This window comes from Bubalus bubalis, chromosome 6 (genome assembly GCF_019923935.1).
Source record: "Bubalus bubalis isolate 160015118507 breed Murrah chromosome 6, NDDB_SH_1, whole genome shotgun sequence".
In the NCBI taxonomy this organism is placed as follows: domain Eukaryota; kingdom Metazoa; phylum Chordata; class Mammalia; order Artiodactyla; family Bovidae; genus Bubalus; species Bubalus bubalis.
This window is the reverse complement of record NC_059162.1, coordinates 26527795-26542451: the sequence shown is the minus strand read 5'-3', so window position 1 is coordinate 26542451 and position 14657 is coordinate 26527795. Positions and strand designations below refer to the sequence as shown.

Genomic DNA, 14657 nt, shown 5'->3' with positions numbered 1-14657 from the left:
GTTAGTGGAAATAAGAAACACTTGTTAGTGGAAATAATGATGTACTGAGGTAAAAGCAATGTTCCTCTCCCCAGTTGGGGCAGTTTCCCACTAACATCTGTGATTTGTTTTGCATATATTAATGAGAGGCTGGGGCACTGGGAGGGTGGGGGAGTGGGGCACCAGTGCTGTTTGAATTACCCTTGAGAAGTTTTAAACAATGAACACTAAAAATTTCCCCCTAATACTGGGTCTTTTGTATTCAAATTAAAAGCACAAAGTCCCATTGTGGGGGAAGAAAAGAATCTTTATTGGCAACCAGTTCTGTCCACTTAAAGTAATAAATAAAAAGTTTAAAGAGTACATTCCATATGAAGTACTGAAGCTATTAATACACTTGGGTTCTGAGCGTCCTCATCCCCCCCACCGTGGGTCTATTTGTGGTAAGTGTTAATCAGTGCCATAGGCGCTCCGGAGAAGGAAGGAAGGAGGTGGGCTAGGGGAGGTGAGGCCTACCCAACCACAGGGCAGTGAGCAGAGCCTGTGAGATCTGGGTTTTGATCTTGACACTTCGCGGTGAATCTTCGGGCAAGGCACCCAAACACTTCACGCCTCTGCACCTTGGAGGCTGGCATCCCCGGAGTTTACAGTCCTTTCATCTCTTTCAGTCCTATCTGGATAATATTTAGCCAAGTCCTAGCGGCTGGCTGGTGGGTGCTTCGTTCGGGACGAGTGGATGACCGGGCGGGGAGTTAGCTGAGGGACCCGGAGGCCCACGTGAGGACTCCAGAGTGGTGGGACGCGGGGTGGCTCGGAATGGCGCTCAAGCGATGGGATTTCCAGACGAGTCTTTCCAAGGCCAACTTTTAAAGGTCGGAGGAAAGTTTGTGGCGGGGCGGGGGCCCCGAGGGGGGAGAGCTGGGTGGGCTGCGACGCCTCCTCCCCTTTAAGCGGGTGGTCCCGGCGCTGCCTCCGTTACCTGGAGCGGGGAGGGGCTTGGGAAAGTTTGTGTTTGTTGCTGGCAAAGCGCCGGATGGGAGGCGCGGGCGGGCGGGTGCTGCGGTTCTTCCCTCCTGCTTTCGGGAAGCGGTCGGGGCTGCAAGCTCGGCTCGGCGGGGCGGCCCTGGCGCCCGGCTCCCGGTGCCCGGCCGGCTGGAGGAGGCGGGCAGAGGCGGGCGGGAGCGGAGCGGAGCGAGGGGCGCACGTCCGCCCCAGCGCTGGGATTTCTCGGCTCGCGAGGAAAGCGGAGCAGGCGCGCGGCCCAGGCGGAGGAGCGCTGACTCTGGAGCAGCCGGAGCTGGAGGAGGAGGAGGAGGAGAGGCGGCGGGGAAGGAGGAGGAGGGGGAGAGTCGCTCCCGCCCGGCGAGCATGGGGCGCCTGGCGCCGAGGCCGCTGCTGCTGGCGCTCCTGTCGCTGGGTGAGTGCGCGCGGGGCCCGGTGAGGCGCAGGGGGCTCGGCCGGGCTTGGGGGGACTGGCGGGGCGCGGCTACCGCGCGCGGCCTGGAGCGCCAACGGGGCCGGGGCCGCTCCCGGGAGACCTGGCCGGGGTCCGCGGGAGGCAGGGCCCGGCTGGGGAGAGAGCGCGGGGCCGCCCGGAGCCGGGCGCGGGGTGCGAGTCGCCGTCCTGTAGGCCGAGCCTCGCCCCCATGTGCGGGGGGGAGTGGCCCGCGGCCGGCTTCCCCCGGCCCTCCCTACCTGTTAGTCGCCAGCTGCCGGCTCACCTTGAACTCCCGGCCCGGAAGGTGCCTGCGGTCCCGGCCCTAGTCCCGGGCTTGCGAGCGGAAATCTGCGGCTTCCATCTGCCCCGCCATGGCCGAGAGCGGCAGAACCGCGCTCCGCACACCCTACCCCGCGCCCAGCTGCCTTTCCAGGGAAGCAAGAGGATCCACCAACTTCCTTCTCCGAAGGTCACCGGGTGGCCCCGAGCGCTACAGTCAGAATGGGTGTGCGGGGCCCTCCGTTGTGTTAGCTGTAACTAGCTCTCCTGCCTCAGTCTTCTCCTTCAGCGCTTGTAGAAGCTGTCTCGCTGCATATTTGCACACAAAGACCTGGGTGCCTTGGCTTCTTCAACTTTTCCTACCTGTTACTTTTCTCCCTTGCTGTCCCCGTCTTGCACACTCTGTAAACCTCGGTCCCTCCTGATCATTTGACCCAGCGCCCTCCACCCAACCCAAGGAATCTTTGGTGTTTCCCCCCGCCCCCATCTTCCATACACACAGACACCATCTTCACCTCGTATAATGTGGTTATATTAGTATAACCAAGTGGTTATCAGCCACAGAAATCATCTACTTATTAAGTGCCCACCGTGGATCAGGGAGGCTGACTCTTAAAAGCTGTTCTTGAAGCCTTTAGTCAGTGTCAACCAGAACAGAAGGAATCCTGTGACCTGCGCGGGGATTTTCTTCCTCACCCCTGGAGATGGCAGAACTGAATCTTTTATAAGGCCACACAGTGTGTGGTGTCTATCCTAGCCAGGCCCCAGCTGCACACAGGCTAAGTGACTACACGGCACTTATGGTCCGAGGGTCCCAGTGGAGGCCTTCCATTGCCACTCCCAGCCTGGCATCAGGTCTTACACTGCCCCCACCCCTGTTACTCCTGCCGCTGGTGGGGGCCAGCCTTTCCAGCTGCTACTGTGTTTTCTTCCTTCCCCTCTGAGGGGTTTTCTGGAACGTCGTCCCTAAGAGAGCTCACCCAGCCACCACACTGCTTTAGATGCCACCAGGTGCAGAAAGCTTGCACACCTTGCACTTGATTTTGCGGCATCTGTTCTGTGCTCTCAGATCCTAGTGCTTTAGTTCTCTTCCTTTCACTCTGGGACCCTTGTGGATTTTCCCTTTGTTGCACACCGCGGGTGATGGTCCACACCCATTACATAATTGGCTGATGTGTCTGGGTCAGGCAGGGCCACGGCCACTGGTTGCACCGATTGTGCACGGCTCAACTCTAGGAACAACTCTAGGAGCTGCTGTCGCTCTGTGCCTGTGTGAATGACCCTCCCTAGAGTTGTGTGATTCACAACCCTTGCACTAGTTAAGTGGGTGGGGCCAGGTAGAAATTTGAAAAGAATGTCCTTGAGTAACTACGGTAAGAGGAAAAGAGAGAAAGGGCAAAGAGAGACTAACAAAAGCAAAAACAGAAGTGGGGAAAGCCCGGCTTGGGGTAGCTTTGAGGTATACCAGTCCACGCTGCCTGGCTGGACGTCTCATGTCACCTATGCACAGGGGATGTCTCTGGTGTCACCAGTCAATGCCTTATCCCCTAACAGTTACTGAACTTCATGTTTATGTGATAACTCTGCCATACCGAATCTCACTTGGTGTGGCTTCAGTTTGACCTCCCAGATGCCCTCCCTGTGATACTCTACGCTGTACTGATCCCTGCCACCCAGCATGTTGATAAGCTAGATCATCTTTCCTCTTGTATTGCAACCTGGGCATAATCTTACTGTCACTCTCTTTGACCTCCACATTAACTCTGTCTCTCAACTCTGTCACTTTTCCCATAGTGCAGACTCCATCATCTTCTGTTCTTCCTTTATCTAAAGCTACTGTCCTAGCCCGAGTTCTGACAGCTCCCCACACAGATCTGACATCTTCCTGTTTGACTTTTCCTACCAGCCTCCCTTCGGATTGTTTTTGGAGGTACCACCTTAATTCCATGATCCCTTATGATTTTCTTCTGAGGATGTTCTGCCCCTTGTATTCTCTCCCCTACTACTTCTCTCTGAGTAGGGACTCTCATTCTAAGGAACTTGTTTGCTACCCTTTACATTGAATGTATGTAAACCTTCGGGCCTTTCCATTTCTCATGACCTGGGGAAGTGTCTCCTTCTTCTTCCCTCTTACCTGTCTATTTCCTTTCCCCCTTAAAGCTGCTTCCTCCATAAAGCTTCTCTAAATGAGTCTGCCTATCACGATAACAGCAAAACACACTCAGCTTCAGGTTTTCACTTCCATGGCCTATGTCTCATCCATCCATTTAATACAGCATTTCTTGAATGCCCACTGTGGCAATAAGAGTGTCCCAGACAAATGACCAAGACATAGCGTCTCACTGAGTGATCAGTTGGGATGGGTGGACAGTTAATAATAAAAGCTAACTACAAGCCAGAATGACATACCTGACATAGAAACCAGGTACTGGTAGGAAGCAAGGAAGAGGAGGATTAATTTTGACTTGGGATTGAGGTTGATTTTGCTGAAGAGGTGACATTTGAGCTGAGCCTTGAGGATAATTAGTATTTTGAGAGAAAGGATGGGAGAGGCTTCCAGGCTCCGGGGAAAGGCATCCAGCATGGATGAGTGGAAGGACATGGTTCATTCAGAAAGGGCATGGAAGTTCCATGAAACTGGAGGAGGGTGGAGGATACACTAGGAGGGCAAATTGGAAAAGTGGGTCTGGGCTGGATTCTGAAAGCTGTGTCTGCAGTGAGAAGTCCTTGCCATTTGGATGGGCTTGTTGGCCTTGTAGGTGCTGCCACACAACTGTGCTTCTCCCATCAGAGCACTTATTTATCACTCTATATGATTTTTCCTGCTCTAAATCCCCACTCTGATTATATCCCATGAGGCAGGGACCAGGTTGGTATTGTTCGCTATGGTATTCCTCATACTGAGTGTCCAGCACAGAGTAGGTGTTTGGTAAATACTGGCTGCCTGAATGAAGGCATGTATATATCATTTTATCTGTGGGTTATGGTCTGCCATTGCAAATTCGCAGTGTGAGATTGATACAGCATGGTGATGTGTTTGAGGAGGTCAGTCCTAGTGTGCAGCATGAATTAGAGAGTGGGAGGTGTGAAGACTGTGGAGAGGGATTAAGATACTCTCTTCATGTGCATCTTTTTAAAAAAAGTTGCAAATCCATCAAAATAGTTTCTAAACAACAAAAACATTACATCTTTTTTGAAATCCAAATTTCATGGATGGGTGCTGTATTATTCTATTGGGTAGGCTGAATTGTTCTCACAAACAGACTGAAAGCACAGTGGTTCAAACAACAGAAGTGTCTTTCCTAGCCGTTTTTGGGGGGTGGGGGAGTGGGTTGCGGATGTTTCCGGTGAAATGGTTGGGTGGGATTGCTGTTCCACATGGGCATTCTGAGCTCCCAGGCTGATGGTGGTTTTGCTGTCTTCAGCCCGTAGTTTCTAAGTTCACCTGGGTTGTCATCATCACCTTTCCAGCCCAGTAAATAGGGGGCTTCCCAGGTGGCTCAGTGGTAAAGAATCCGCCTGCCAATGCGGGAGACACTGGAGATGCAGGTTTGATCCCAGGGTCAGGAAGATCCCCCTGAGTAGGAAATGGCAACCCACTCCAGTGTTCTTGTCTGGAAAATCCCCTGGACAGAGGACCCTGGCAGGCTACAGTCCTATAGGGTTGCAGAGAGTCAGACACACTGAGTGACTGAGCGCATAGCATAAAGGGAAAAGAGCATGGAGGAGGCTATCTAGAGGCTTCCTGGGCTAAGCTCGGAAGTGGCTCCTATCGCTTCTGCATACACTTCATGGCAGAGGATTTGGTCCAGGCCACACTAGGTGCCAGGGAGGCTGGGAAATGCAGAGGAAGCTGGTAGCAGTGTGCTGACCACTGTGGAAGAAGAGAAGAAAAGATCTGGGGGACAGCTGGCTGTCTCTGTGCCACTTATAAAGAATATAAGGTAAAAGGATGAACGTGCCCACCCTCCCGCTGCCCAGGCATAGCCACTCATATATAATGTACATGTGTCCATATACTAAATATTGTGTTTGATTTATATATATATATAATTTTATTTATTTTTTTTTATGGTTGTCCTGGCTCTTTGTTGCTGTACGAGTGCTTTCTCTAGCTGTGGAGAGTGGGCGGGCTACTCCAGGTTGTGATGTACAGGCTGCTCGATGCGGTGGCTTGTCTTGTGGAGCCTAGGCTGTAGGGCACACGGGATCGGTAGTTAGGGCTACTGAGCACAGTCTCAATAGTAGTGGTGCACGAGCTTAGTTGCTCTCTGGCATGTGGGATCCTTCTAGATCAGGGATCAAACCTGTGTCTCCTGCGTTGGTAGGTGGATTCTTTACCGATGAGCCAACAGGGAAGCCCTGTTCAGGCTTTTTTCATAGCTTCTGCACAGAGTTCCACTCAGAACAGGCACAGAGTAATAACAGCTGCTATTTGAAACATGCATACCAAGCATAAGACTATTGAATTCTCTTGACAACAGTTTGAGAAAGGTACTGCTATTTTCTCCATGTTACAGATGAGGAAACTGCCAGCCAGAAAAGTTAAATAACTTGTCTGGATTCATACAGCTAATCCACGGTTGAGCCAGGATTTGACCGCAGGACCCAAATTTGGTCTCTGCCCAGCTAGGATTGACTGAGGTACGCCGTCATCTTCGGCTGTGTACCCTGCAAGATTAGTTTAAGTGAAAAAGGATGCAGGTGGTTTGGGGTGAGTGCAGCCCAGGCAGGATTCCCGAAGGGAGGGTCCGTGTCAGGATGTAGTCCCTAAGGCATCACCACTCTGCTCTGAGGACACGGACCAAACTATAGCTTCCTCCAGAAAGCTCTGGAGGAGGAAGGCTGGCGGGAGGAACCCTAGTCAATCCATCCAGCTCCACCGTCTTTGAAGTGCCGTGGCCTTCAGAGAGTCCTCAGCTCTCATTTTAGCCTTGTTAACAGAATTCCTGTATCTGCCAAGCTGATGAATGCCTGCCCTGGCTATAATTATTCTTATTAGCCTGCCGAATAGGAATTCTAGTCATTGGCAATCATTCCTTACAAGGCAGTCGGGCCAGTCGGCATGTATAGGGCTATTTTGTTGCTGTGCCGAGCTGCCGAGTTGATTTCTACCCCATAGACTGAATGTACATTTCCATACTGGCGCTGTGTCTCACAGCTGAAGAAGGTGTGTGCTTATCTGTCAGTGTACGTCTGTGTCTCACTTTATCAAATGAAGTTGGGGGAAGCTGTCAGGGCAGTTCATAGCTGTTTGGTTTAATTGCCTTGGTTCCTTAAAGGCAGGGTAGCAAGGCCATTTGACGCTCTGCTTTGGGAAAATAACTTGAACTGGCAGAAAATTCGTCATAATTTATCTTCTGGAAAAGGCAAAGTGCTGTAGTTGGCACACCCAGTGCTTTTTAGATCTTGGAATATTTTCCTCCATACCAACTGTAGTCTTTGTGAAGCAACAGAATTAAACCCAGTAACTAACACTCTCATGGACCAACAGTGTGGTTTCCAGGGTCTAGAGATACTGGCACTGTGGGCAGATTTGTGTTCTTCGAAGTGTTGATTTCCCCCTAACACTCACAGTGTGTTCGTACTGGATTATGCGGTCGCTAAGCAGCTGGATTCAAGTTTAAATATAACGTTCTGGGACCTCAACTGCATCCTACTTTGCGCTGTTATAAGTGGCTGAATGTGAAGGCATTGACATCCCTCAGGATGTTGCAGGGCTTTGGAGAAACAGTGTTTGGCTTAGAGTTGCTCTTGTCTAGGATGAATTTGCCTTAGAACTGTGAAGAGCAGCATTGTACATAAGGGTTCAGGGGACTTTTCAGAATGGGTGATACCTTGGAATCCTAATGAAAGAGAGGCAGCAATGCAGACAGATGGGTTACTTCTCAGACCTTGAAAGTGACAGCAGGACTTCCCTGGCGGTCCGCTGGTTAAGAATCTACCTGCCAGTGCAGGAGAGATGAGTCCATCCCTGGTCCAGGAAGATGCCACATGCTGCCGAGCAACTGGGTCCGTGTGCCACACTACTAAGGCTGTTCTAGAGCCCAAGGGCCACAATTACTGAAGCCTGTGCGCCCTGGAGCCTGTGTTCCGCAACGAAAGAAGCCTCTGCAATGACAGAAGCATCACAACTAGAGGGTAGCTCACAAGCTGCACCGAGGATCCAGCACAGCCATAAGTAATAATTTTTAAAAAGTGATACTAAGCCAAGAACATCCTTATAATGGTTCTTCCTTGTTACTTAGGATTGCTGCTGCTAAGTCGCTTCAGTCGTGTCTGACTCTATGCGACCCATAGATGGCAGCCCACCAGGCTCCCCCGTCCCTGGGATCCTCCAGGCAAGAACACTGGAGTGGGTTGCCATTTCCATCTCCAATGCATGAAAGTGAAAAGTGAAAGGGAAGTCGCTCAGTCAGCTCTTCATGACCCCACGGACTGCAGCCTACCAGACTCCTCCATCCATGGGATTCTCCAGGCAAGAGTACTGGAGTGGGGTGCCATTGCCTCTCCCTACTTAGGGTTAGACTGGACCAAACTTCCCTGCTTGTGGGTCATGATAAGGGACCCACATGGGGTTCAAGTGGCTTGAAGGTATATCATGATACTGACACCCTCAGCCCCTGGAACTCACAGGTCAGAGCTGCCTCAAAACCAGAAGCCCTGTCTACCCTGACAGCCATAGAGCTAGTACCGTTTCCTGTGTGTGCTGTGATCAGATGAGATTGGCCATTCTCCCTCTTACCTGGGGGAGAGCCTTGCAGCCCCTGAGCCCCAGCCTGGCCTTGAGATGAGTAGTTTCAAGATGGAAGATGAGAAGCTAAGTGACATGGCATGTCGCTCATTGGTTTATTTAGCGAATATTGAGAGTACCTCCAGCTCCAGGCCAGGCATTGTTCTCAGCTCTGGGGATGCTGCATCGGACAGAGCCAGCTCAGCTCTGCCCTCCAAGGATGGGACAGGATGGACTCAATGCGTGGTTGGTGTTGTCCCTGGAAAGTGCAGCACCACCTGCCCTGGACGATAGAGGCAAGGGTCAAGGGCGAGTTCATGGGAATGCCTGTAGTAAGGGGACAGGAGATGGGAGGGAGAGTTCTCGAAGGAGTAGTCCCAGGGAGGAGAACCAGGAGATCACTGTCAGAAGCCAAGCAGAGGTGGATGCTGTAGATTTGTTAAAGGACAGATGGTCAGTGGGCTTCCCTAGTGGCTCAGTGGTAAAGAATTGCCTGCCAGTGTGGGAGTCATGGGTTCGATCCCTGGTCTGGGAAGATCCCACATGCCATGGAGCAACTAAGCCCATGTGCCACAACTATGGAGCCTGTGCTCTAGAGTCCAGGAACGAAAACTACTGAAGCCCGTGTACCCTGGAACCCATGCTCCGTAACAAGAGAAACCACCATAATGAGAAGGCTGTGCTTTGCAACGAAGAGTAGACCCCACCCCACCCCACCCCGCTCACTGCAACTAGAGAAAGCCCATGTAGCAATGAAGACCCAGCACAGCCAAAATAAATAAATAAATATATACACACACACTTGGGGGAGAAGGAAATGGCAAACCACTCCAGTATGTGTGTGTGTATATATATATATATACACACACACACACACACACACACACACACACACACACACACACACACACACACTTGGGGGAGAAGGAAATGGCAAACCACTCCAGTATTCTTGCCTGGAGAATCCCATGGACAGGAGCCTTGGTGGGCTGCTGTCCATAGGGTTGCACAGAGTTGGGCACGACTGAAGCAACTTAACATGCAGACATGCATTGGAGAAGGAAATGGCAACCCACTCCAGTATTCTTGCCTGGAGAATCCCGTAGACAGAGGAGCTTGGTGGGCTGCTGTCCATGGGGTCACACAGAGTCAGACATGACTGAAGTGACTTAGTATGCATGCATATATACTTGGGCTTCCCTGGTAGCTCAGCTGGTAAAGAATCTGCCTGAAATGCAGGAGACCTGGGTTCGGTTACTGGGTCGGGAACATCCCCTGGTGGAGGGCATGGCAACCTACTCCAGTATTCTTGCCTGGAGAATCCCATGGAGAGAGGAGCCTGGAGTGTTACAGTCCATTGGAAAAGAATTGGACACAACTTAGGGACCAAAATGACAACAACAACATATTAATCCCTAGAACTTTGCTACTCAAAGTGGGGTCTGGGGACCAAGAGTGTCAACAGCTCCTGAGAAAAATCTCAGGACCTGGTCCAGTCTGCTGAATTCGAGTCTGTGGTTTAACCATATCCCCAAGGGATTCAAATGAGGGATTTAGAGGGATTCAAATTCTCTGAATTTTGAGATAGACTTATCTGGAAGAGTGCTTGACACATGGCCTCTTTGGTGGCCTGGACGTCCCTGGTGAACTCTGAGGCAAAGGCCGTGATCAGAGCATCAGAGCTAGAGGAGTATGGGATGGGGTGGGCTCTGTGGGAATGAAGCAGGTGGTCAGTTAGCCATGAAAGAAGGTCTGTAGTGGAGGCACTTAGCCTGGTCTCCTGACCTTCTCTACCAGGTTCAGCAGCTGAGGAGCAAGACAGGGACATGGTGTGATCTCTCCATGAGAAGAGGGTGTCGGAATTCATACAAAGTTCTAACATCATGGAGACAATTGGCCAAGGGGTCCAGGTGGGACTGGCAGCTGAGGGGCTGGAAGGCCTGGTGAATCACAGAAGGTTTGAGGGTCTTGGGGATAAGATGAAGGTAAAAAGGAGATTCCGAGGTCCAAGGGTGTGAGTGGGCCAGGAAGGTAGGAGGTGAGGGTTGGAAGAGGTAACTTCTGAGTCCAGGGTCTCAGAAATGCAAATCTGAGGGGCAGTAGGCCTGGTGGGTAGTAGCCAGAGTCTTCACCTCTCACATCATTTTGGCCAGTATATCTCTAACATCTGACTTGGTTGGGCTGAATGGATTAAGAGACAAAGGTGTGAGGTTTTAGAAGCCCCAAGTACTGTAGGAACAAAGTCTTAACCTGTGACGAAGATGCATGGGGGCTGGGAGCAGGTGTGCTGGGGAGGAACCAACATTAGGATGAGGTTGGTTCCTCCTTAAGAAATTCCTTCTTACATGTATATGTATGGCTGAGTCCCTTTGCTGCCCACCTGAAACTATTACATTGTTAATCGGCTCTGTGCTGTGCTGTGCTGTGCTTAGTCGCTTAGTCTGAACCTTTGTGACCCCATGGACTATAGCCTGCCAGGCTTTTCTGTCCATGGGGATTCTCCAGGCAAGAATCCTGGGGTAGGTTGCCCTGCCTTCCTCCAGGGGATCTTCCCAACCCAAGGATTGAACCCAGGTCTCCCGCATTGCAGGCAGATTCTTTACCACCTGAGCTACTAGCGAAGCCCATTAATCGGCTCTACTCCAATACAAAATTAAAAAAAAAAAAAAAAAGAAATTCCTTCCTACCATTTATATAGCACTTATTTTGTGCCAGGCACTGTATTTTCCAGTTATTAACTTATTCAGTAGGCTTCATAACCCAGTGTTGTTCAGTCGCTCAGTCATGTCTGACTCTTCTTGACCCCATGGATTGTAGCACGCCAGGCTTCCCTGTCCTCCACTATCTCCTGGTGTTCGCTCAGGCTCATGTGCATTGAGTCGATAATGCCATCCAACCATCTTATCCTCTGTTGCCCCCCCTTCTCCTCCTGCTCTCAAATCTTTCCCAACGTCAGGGTCTTTTAACCCAAGGGGGTAGGTATATAACCCGATGGGGTAGGAACTATTATGACCTCCATTTGATAGAAGAGAAAACTGAGTCACAGAGAGGTGAAGTAACTTACTCAAAGTCACACAGTAAGTGGGTGAGCTGCTGTGGTTCAAGCCCAGATGGCCTGGCTCCAAAGTCTGGGCTTATCCCCACAACACACTGTTCTGCCTCTCTGTCTTAGTCCAGATGCTCAAACACATATTTGAAAACACAGAAAGGAATGGACGGTTAGTCAATATGTGATAACATTTGTGTCCTCGTCTTTTAAAACAGGAGGCTGGGATTCTGGCCCTTGATCTTCCACTCACTGGTTTTGTGACCTTGAACAAGTTGCTGAATAGCTCTTAGCTTCTGTAAAGTAAGAGGCTGGGCTAGGTGATTGCAAGGCCTCGGTTCATCTCCAGAATTCTTTTGAGTTCACACTGACCCCTGCTGTGGACCAGATGGGCTGCTTGGTCCAGCCCTGGCTCCTCGCCCATCTTCCCCACCACTCCTGTCTGCAGCCTAGGCCTTTTATCTCTCACCTGCCTGGCACCTCTCCACTGTGGGGCTTTGGTGCCTCAGAGGGCTGGGGAACTGTTGCTGTTTTGTCACTGCTGCAGCAGCTATGCCCTCCTAGCCCATCCCGTGCCCTGAAACTGGGCTCTCTCCTCATAGTGCTCTAGGTTACTGAGATGTCCCTACCATGCACTATCTGCAGTTTCCAATGGACCTCTGAGAAGTCACAGAAACCGTAAAACTGATCAAGGTTTCTAGGTGGCAGTTGTTGCTTAGTTGCTAAGTCCCCATGAACTGCAGCACACCAGGCTTCCCTGTCCTTCATCATCTCCCAAAGTTTGCTCAAACTCATGTCCATTGAGTTGGTGATGCCATCCAACCATCTCATCCTCTGTCGCCCTCTTCTCCTTTTGCCTTCATTTGTTCCCAGCAAACTGTTCCTTATTACTGACTGTGTGTGTGTGTGTGTGTAGGTTTTGTTGAGGACCTCAGCCACAAGTAAGTTTCAGTTGAGTAATAGGTGTTTTCTTCCCCATTTAGAACTGCCCTTGAATCAGTAGATGGTTATGCACCATTGGTTCTCTTTTTCCTGACTCCCCCAAACCACAGCGAGAAGAGACACAGACACCTTTCGCTGGGTCCAAATGTTGACACTACTTTGGATTTTTCCACACTCCTATAGAGTAGGAGAGTTGAAATTCCATCATCTCCAATCCATAGCCTTAGTTGGCTGAGCTTAGTTGTTCTAACGTTTGTGGACTTTCTTCCTTTTCATCCTCTTAGTCTGAAAGGGGAAGGTGCAAATGATGTTGGCTACAATAGCAATGAAAAGGATACATTCTCAAAAACTCCATATTGTTGGTAGGAGCTTGTGTTAGGACCTCAGTCCTTACTGCATGCTGGCTGCTGCCCAGACCTCCTGGCTACTCTGAGGTACACCTGTGGATGGTGGTGTTGACCCATGTCCTGGATGTGGGTTTTTCTGAGGTTCATCAAGGACCCTCATCAAGCTTCCCAGGTGGTGCTTGTGGTAAAGAACCTGCCTGCCAATGCAGGAGACATAAGAGATGCATGTTCAATCCCTGAGTCTGGAAGATTCCCTGGAGAAGGGCATGGCAACCCACTCCAGTATTGTTGCCTGGAGAATCCCATGGACAAAGGAGCCTGGTGGGCTGCAGTCCATAGGGTTGCACAGAGTCAGACACAATTGCAGCAAGGACCCTCTGGGAGTGAATTCTCCACTGTGTTTGAAGTGGCTTGCTGTCATGAGCTATCCTGGAGGCAAAGCAGAGGATAGTGCTTTATAAATGCATTGTCCCTCTAGGATGTCCTCAGAACAGAATGTTAGCTGATTTAATGTCTGTCCTGCATGCTGCTACTTGGCTTATGCTGTGGTGAGGAGTTAAAAAAAGGCAAAACCTAACCACTTTTGGCACAGCTTTTCATCTTTCCATTTTCTCAAGGCTGGCACATCCAAATGTTTTCTTATTTATTAGAAGGCATTATAGTCCATCATCTTTGATTGGGAAATCCATGCAGGAAGTTCCAGCTGAAGACATTAGTGCCCAGCCCAGAGCCTGGCACATGACAGGGGCTTGGTCACATTGGTCAAGTGAACACAGTTGTGAATAAATATGCTGTGCCCAACTGTTAATATACAACACTCCTGCTTTTTCTTATGGCCTTATTTTTTTCACACTTCAGCAGCATTTCGGGACTCTTTACTATGTTTCTGGTCTTCCCTGGTGGCTCAGATGATAGAGAATCTGCCTGCGATGCAGGAGACCTGGGTTCAATCCCTGGGTTGGGAAGATCCCCTGGAGAAGGAAATGGCAACCCATTCTAGTATTCTTGCCTGGGTAATTCCATGGACAGAAGAGCCTGGTGGGCATGGAGTTGCAAAGAACTGGACACAACTGAATGGCTAACACTATCATGTTTCTGACACTGTGAAAATGACATAGGAATTAGGAAGTGGAGTCCAAGTGGAAACTGAACCAGTTACAACTGAACAGCAGGAATGGATTGTGGGTGCTTTTTTAAAATCTTGAGTGGATGGATTACTGGACAGCTGTGCATATGGGGCTTTCACAATTATAGGGATAAGATTGAGGCCGAGAGCTGCTTTATCATAGAGCTCAGGAGCAGGAAAAAGCACTTCAGGTGAGAAAATGACCAGCGCAGCATCTCAGATATGGGGAGTAAATCAGCGTGTGCAAGTGGTGTGCTGTTTGGGGATTAGCTGACTTAAGGTGGAAAAGGAAAACAGACCTCAGGGGTTGTGGAAATTAAACTCTGGGGCCAGGAGGTCGGCGGAGGGGAAGAACGGGAGCAGAGTCACCCTGAAAGGTGTCAGCAGCATTTTTGGTGCCCACAGAGCAGCTAAGAACCCACATACATGAGGCTGGCAAGGTCCACTGGGGCCCACAGGAAGCTACTCTGCTAAATTAAGGTGATAAGTCAGGCCATAATCTTATTTTTGGTTGTTTCTTAGGAGGAAAATGGCTCACAAAACAATTGCCGATGTTCCCCTTAGGTAGTGTATCAGAGCATTTCTTCAAAGGACTATCTCCTGATAAGAGACACAGATAAGTTTCAGAGGAAGGATGGGAAGTTTTAGATGGTTTTCTCTGGGACCACAGCTAATGCAATCATGTGGTCTATTCATCAGAGTCCCACTTTAATAACAGTTTATCCCACAAACTCGTTCTTTCTGAACATCAATATGAGTCCCAGAAA

General features: G+C 50.3%; 1 protein-coding gene and 1 long non-coding RNA gene across 2 annotated transcripts in view; one reads left to right on the top strand and one right to left on the bottom strand.

The window, feature by feature from the left end:
• Nucleotides 1-887: 887 nt before the first annotated feature.
• Nucleotides 888-1901, bottom strand: LOC112585578. Its single transcript, XR_006551713.1, has 2 exons — nucleotides 1675-1901; nucleotides 888-1276 (listed from the first exon to the last, which is right to left on the bottom strand). It is a non-coding gene; the product is annotated as an uncharacterized LOC112585578 (long non-coding RNA).
• PTGFRN (prostaglandin F2 receptor inhibitor) overlaps nucleotides 1083-14657 on the top strand; it is an 80513-nt gene continuing 66938 nt past the window's right edge. Inside the window, exon 1 of the mRNA XM_006054090.4 lies at nucleotides 1083-1396. Coding sequence (XP_006054152.3) covers nucleotides 1348-1396 — 49 coding nt within the window. The 5' untranslated portion in view covers nucleotides 1083-1347. The remainder of the gene's footprint in view (nucleotides 1397-14657) is intronic.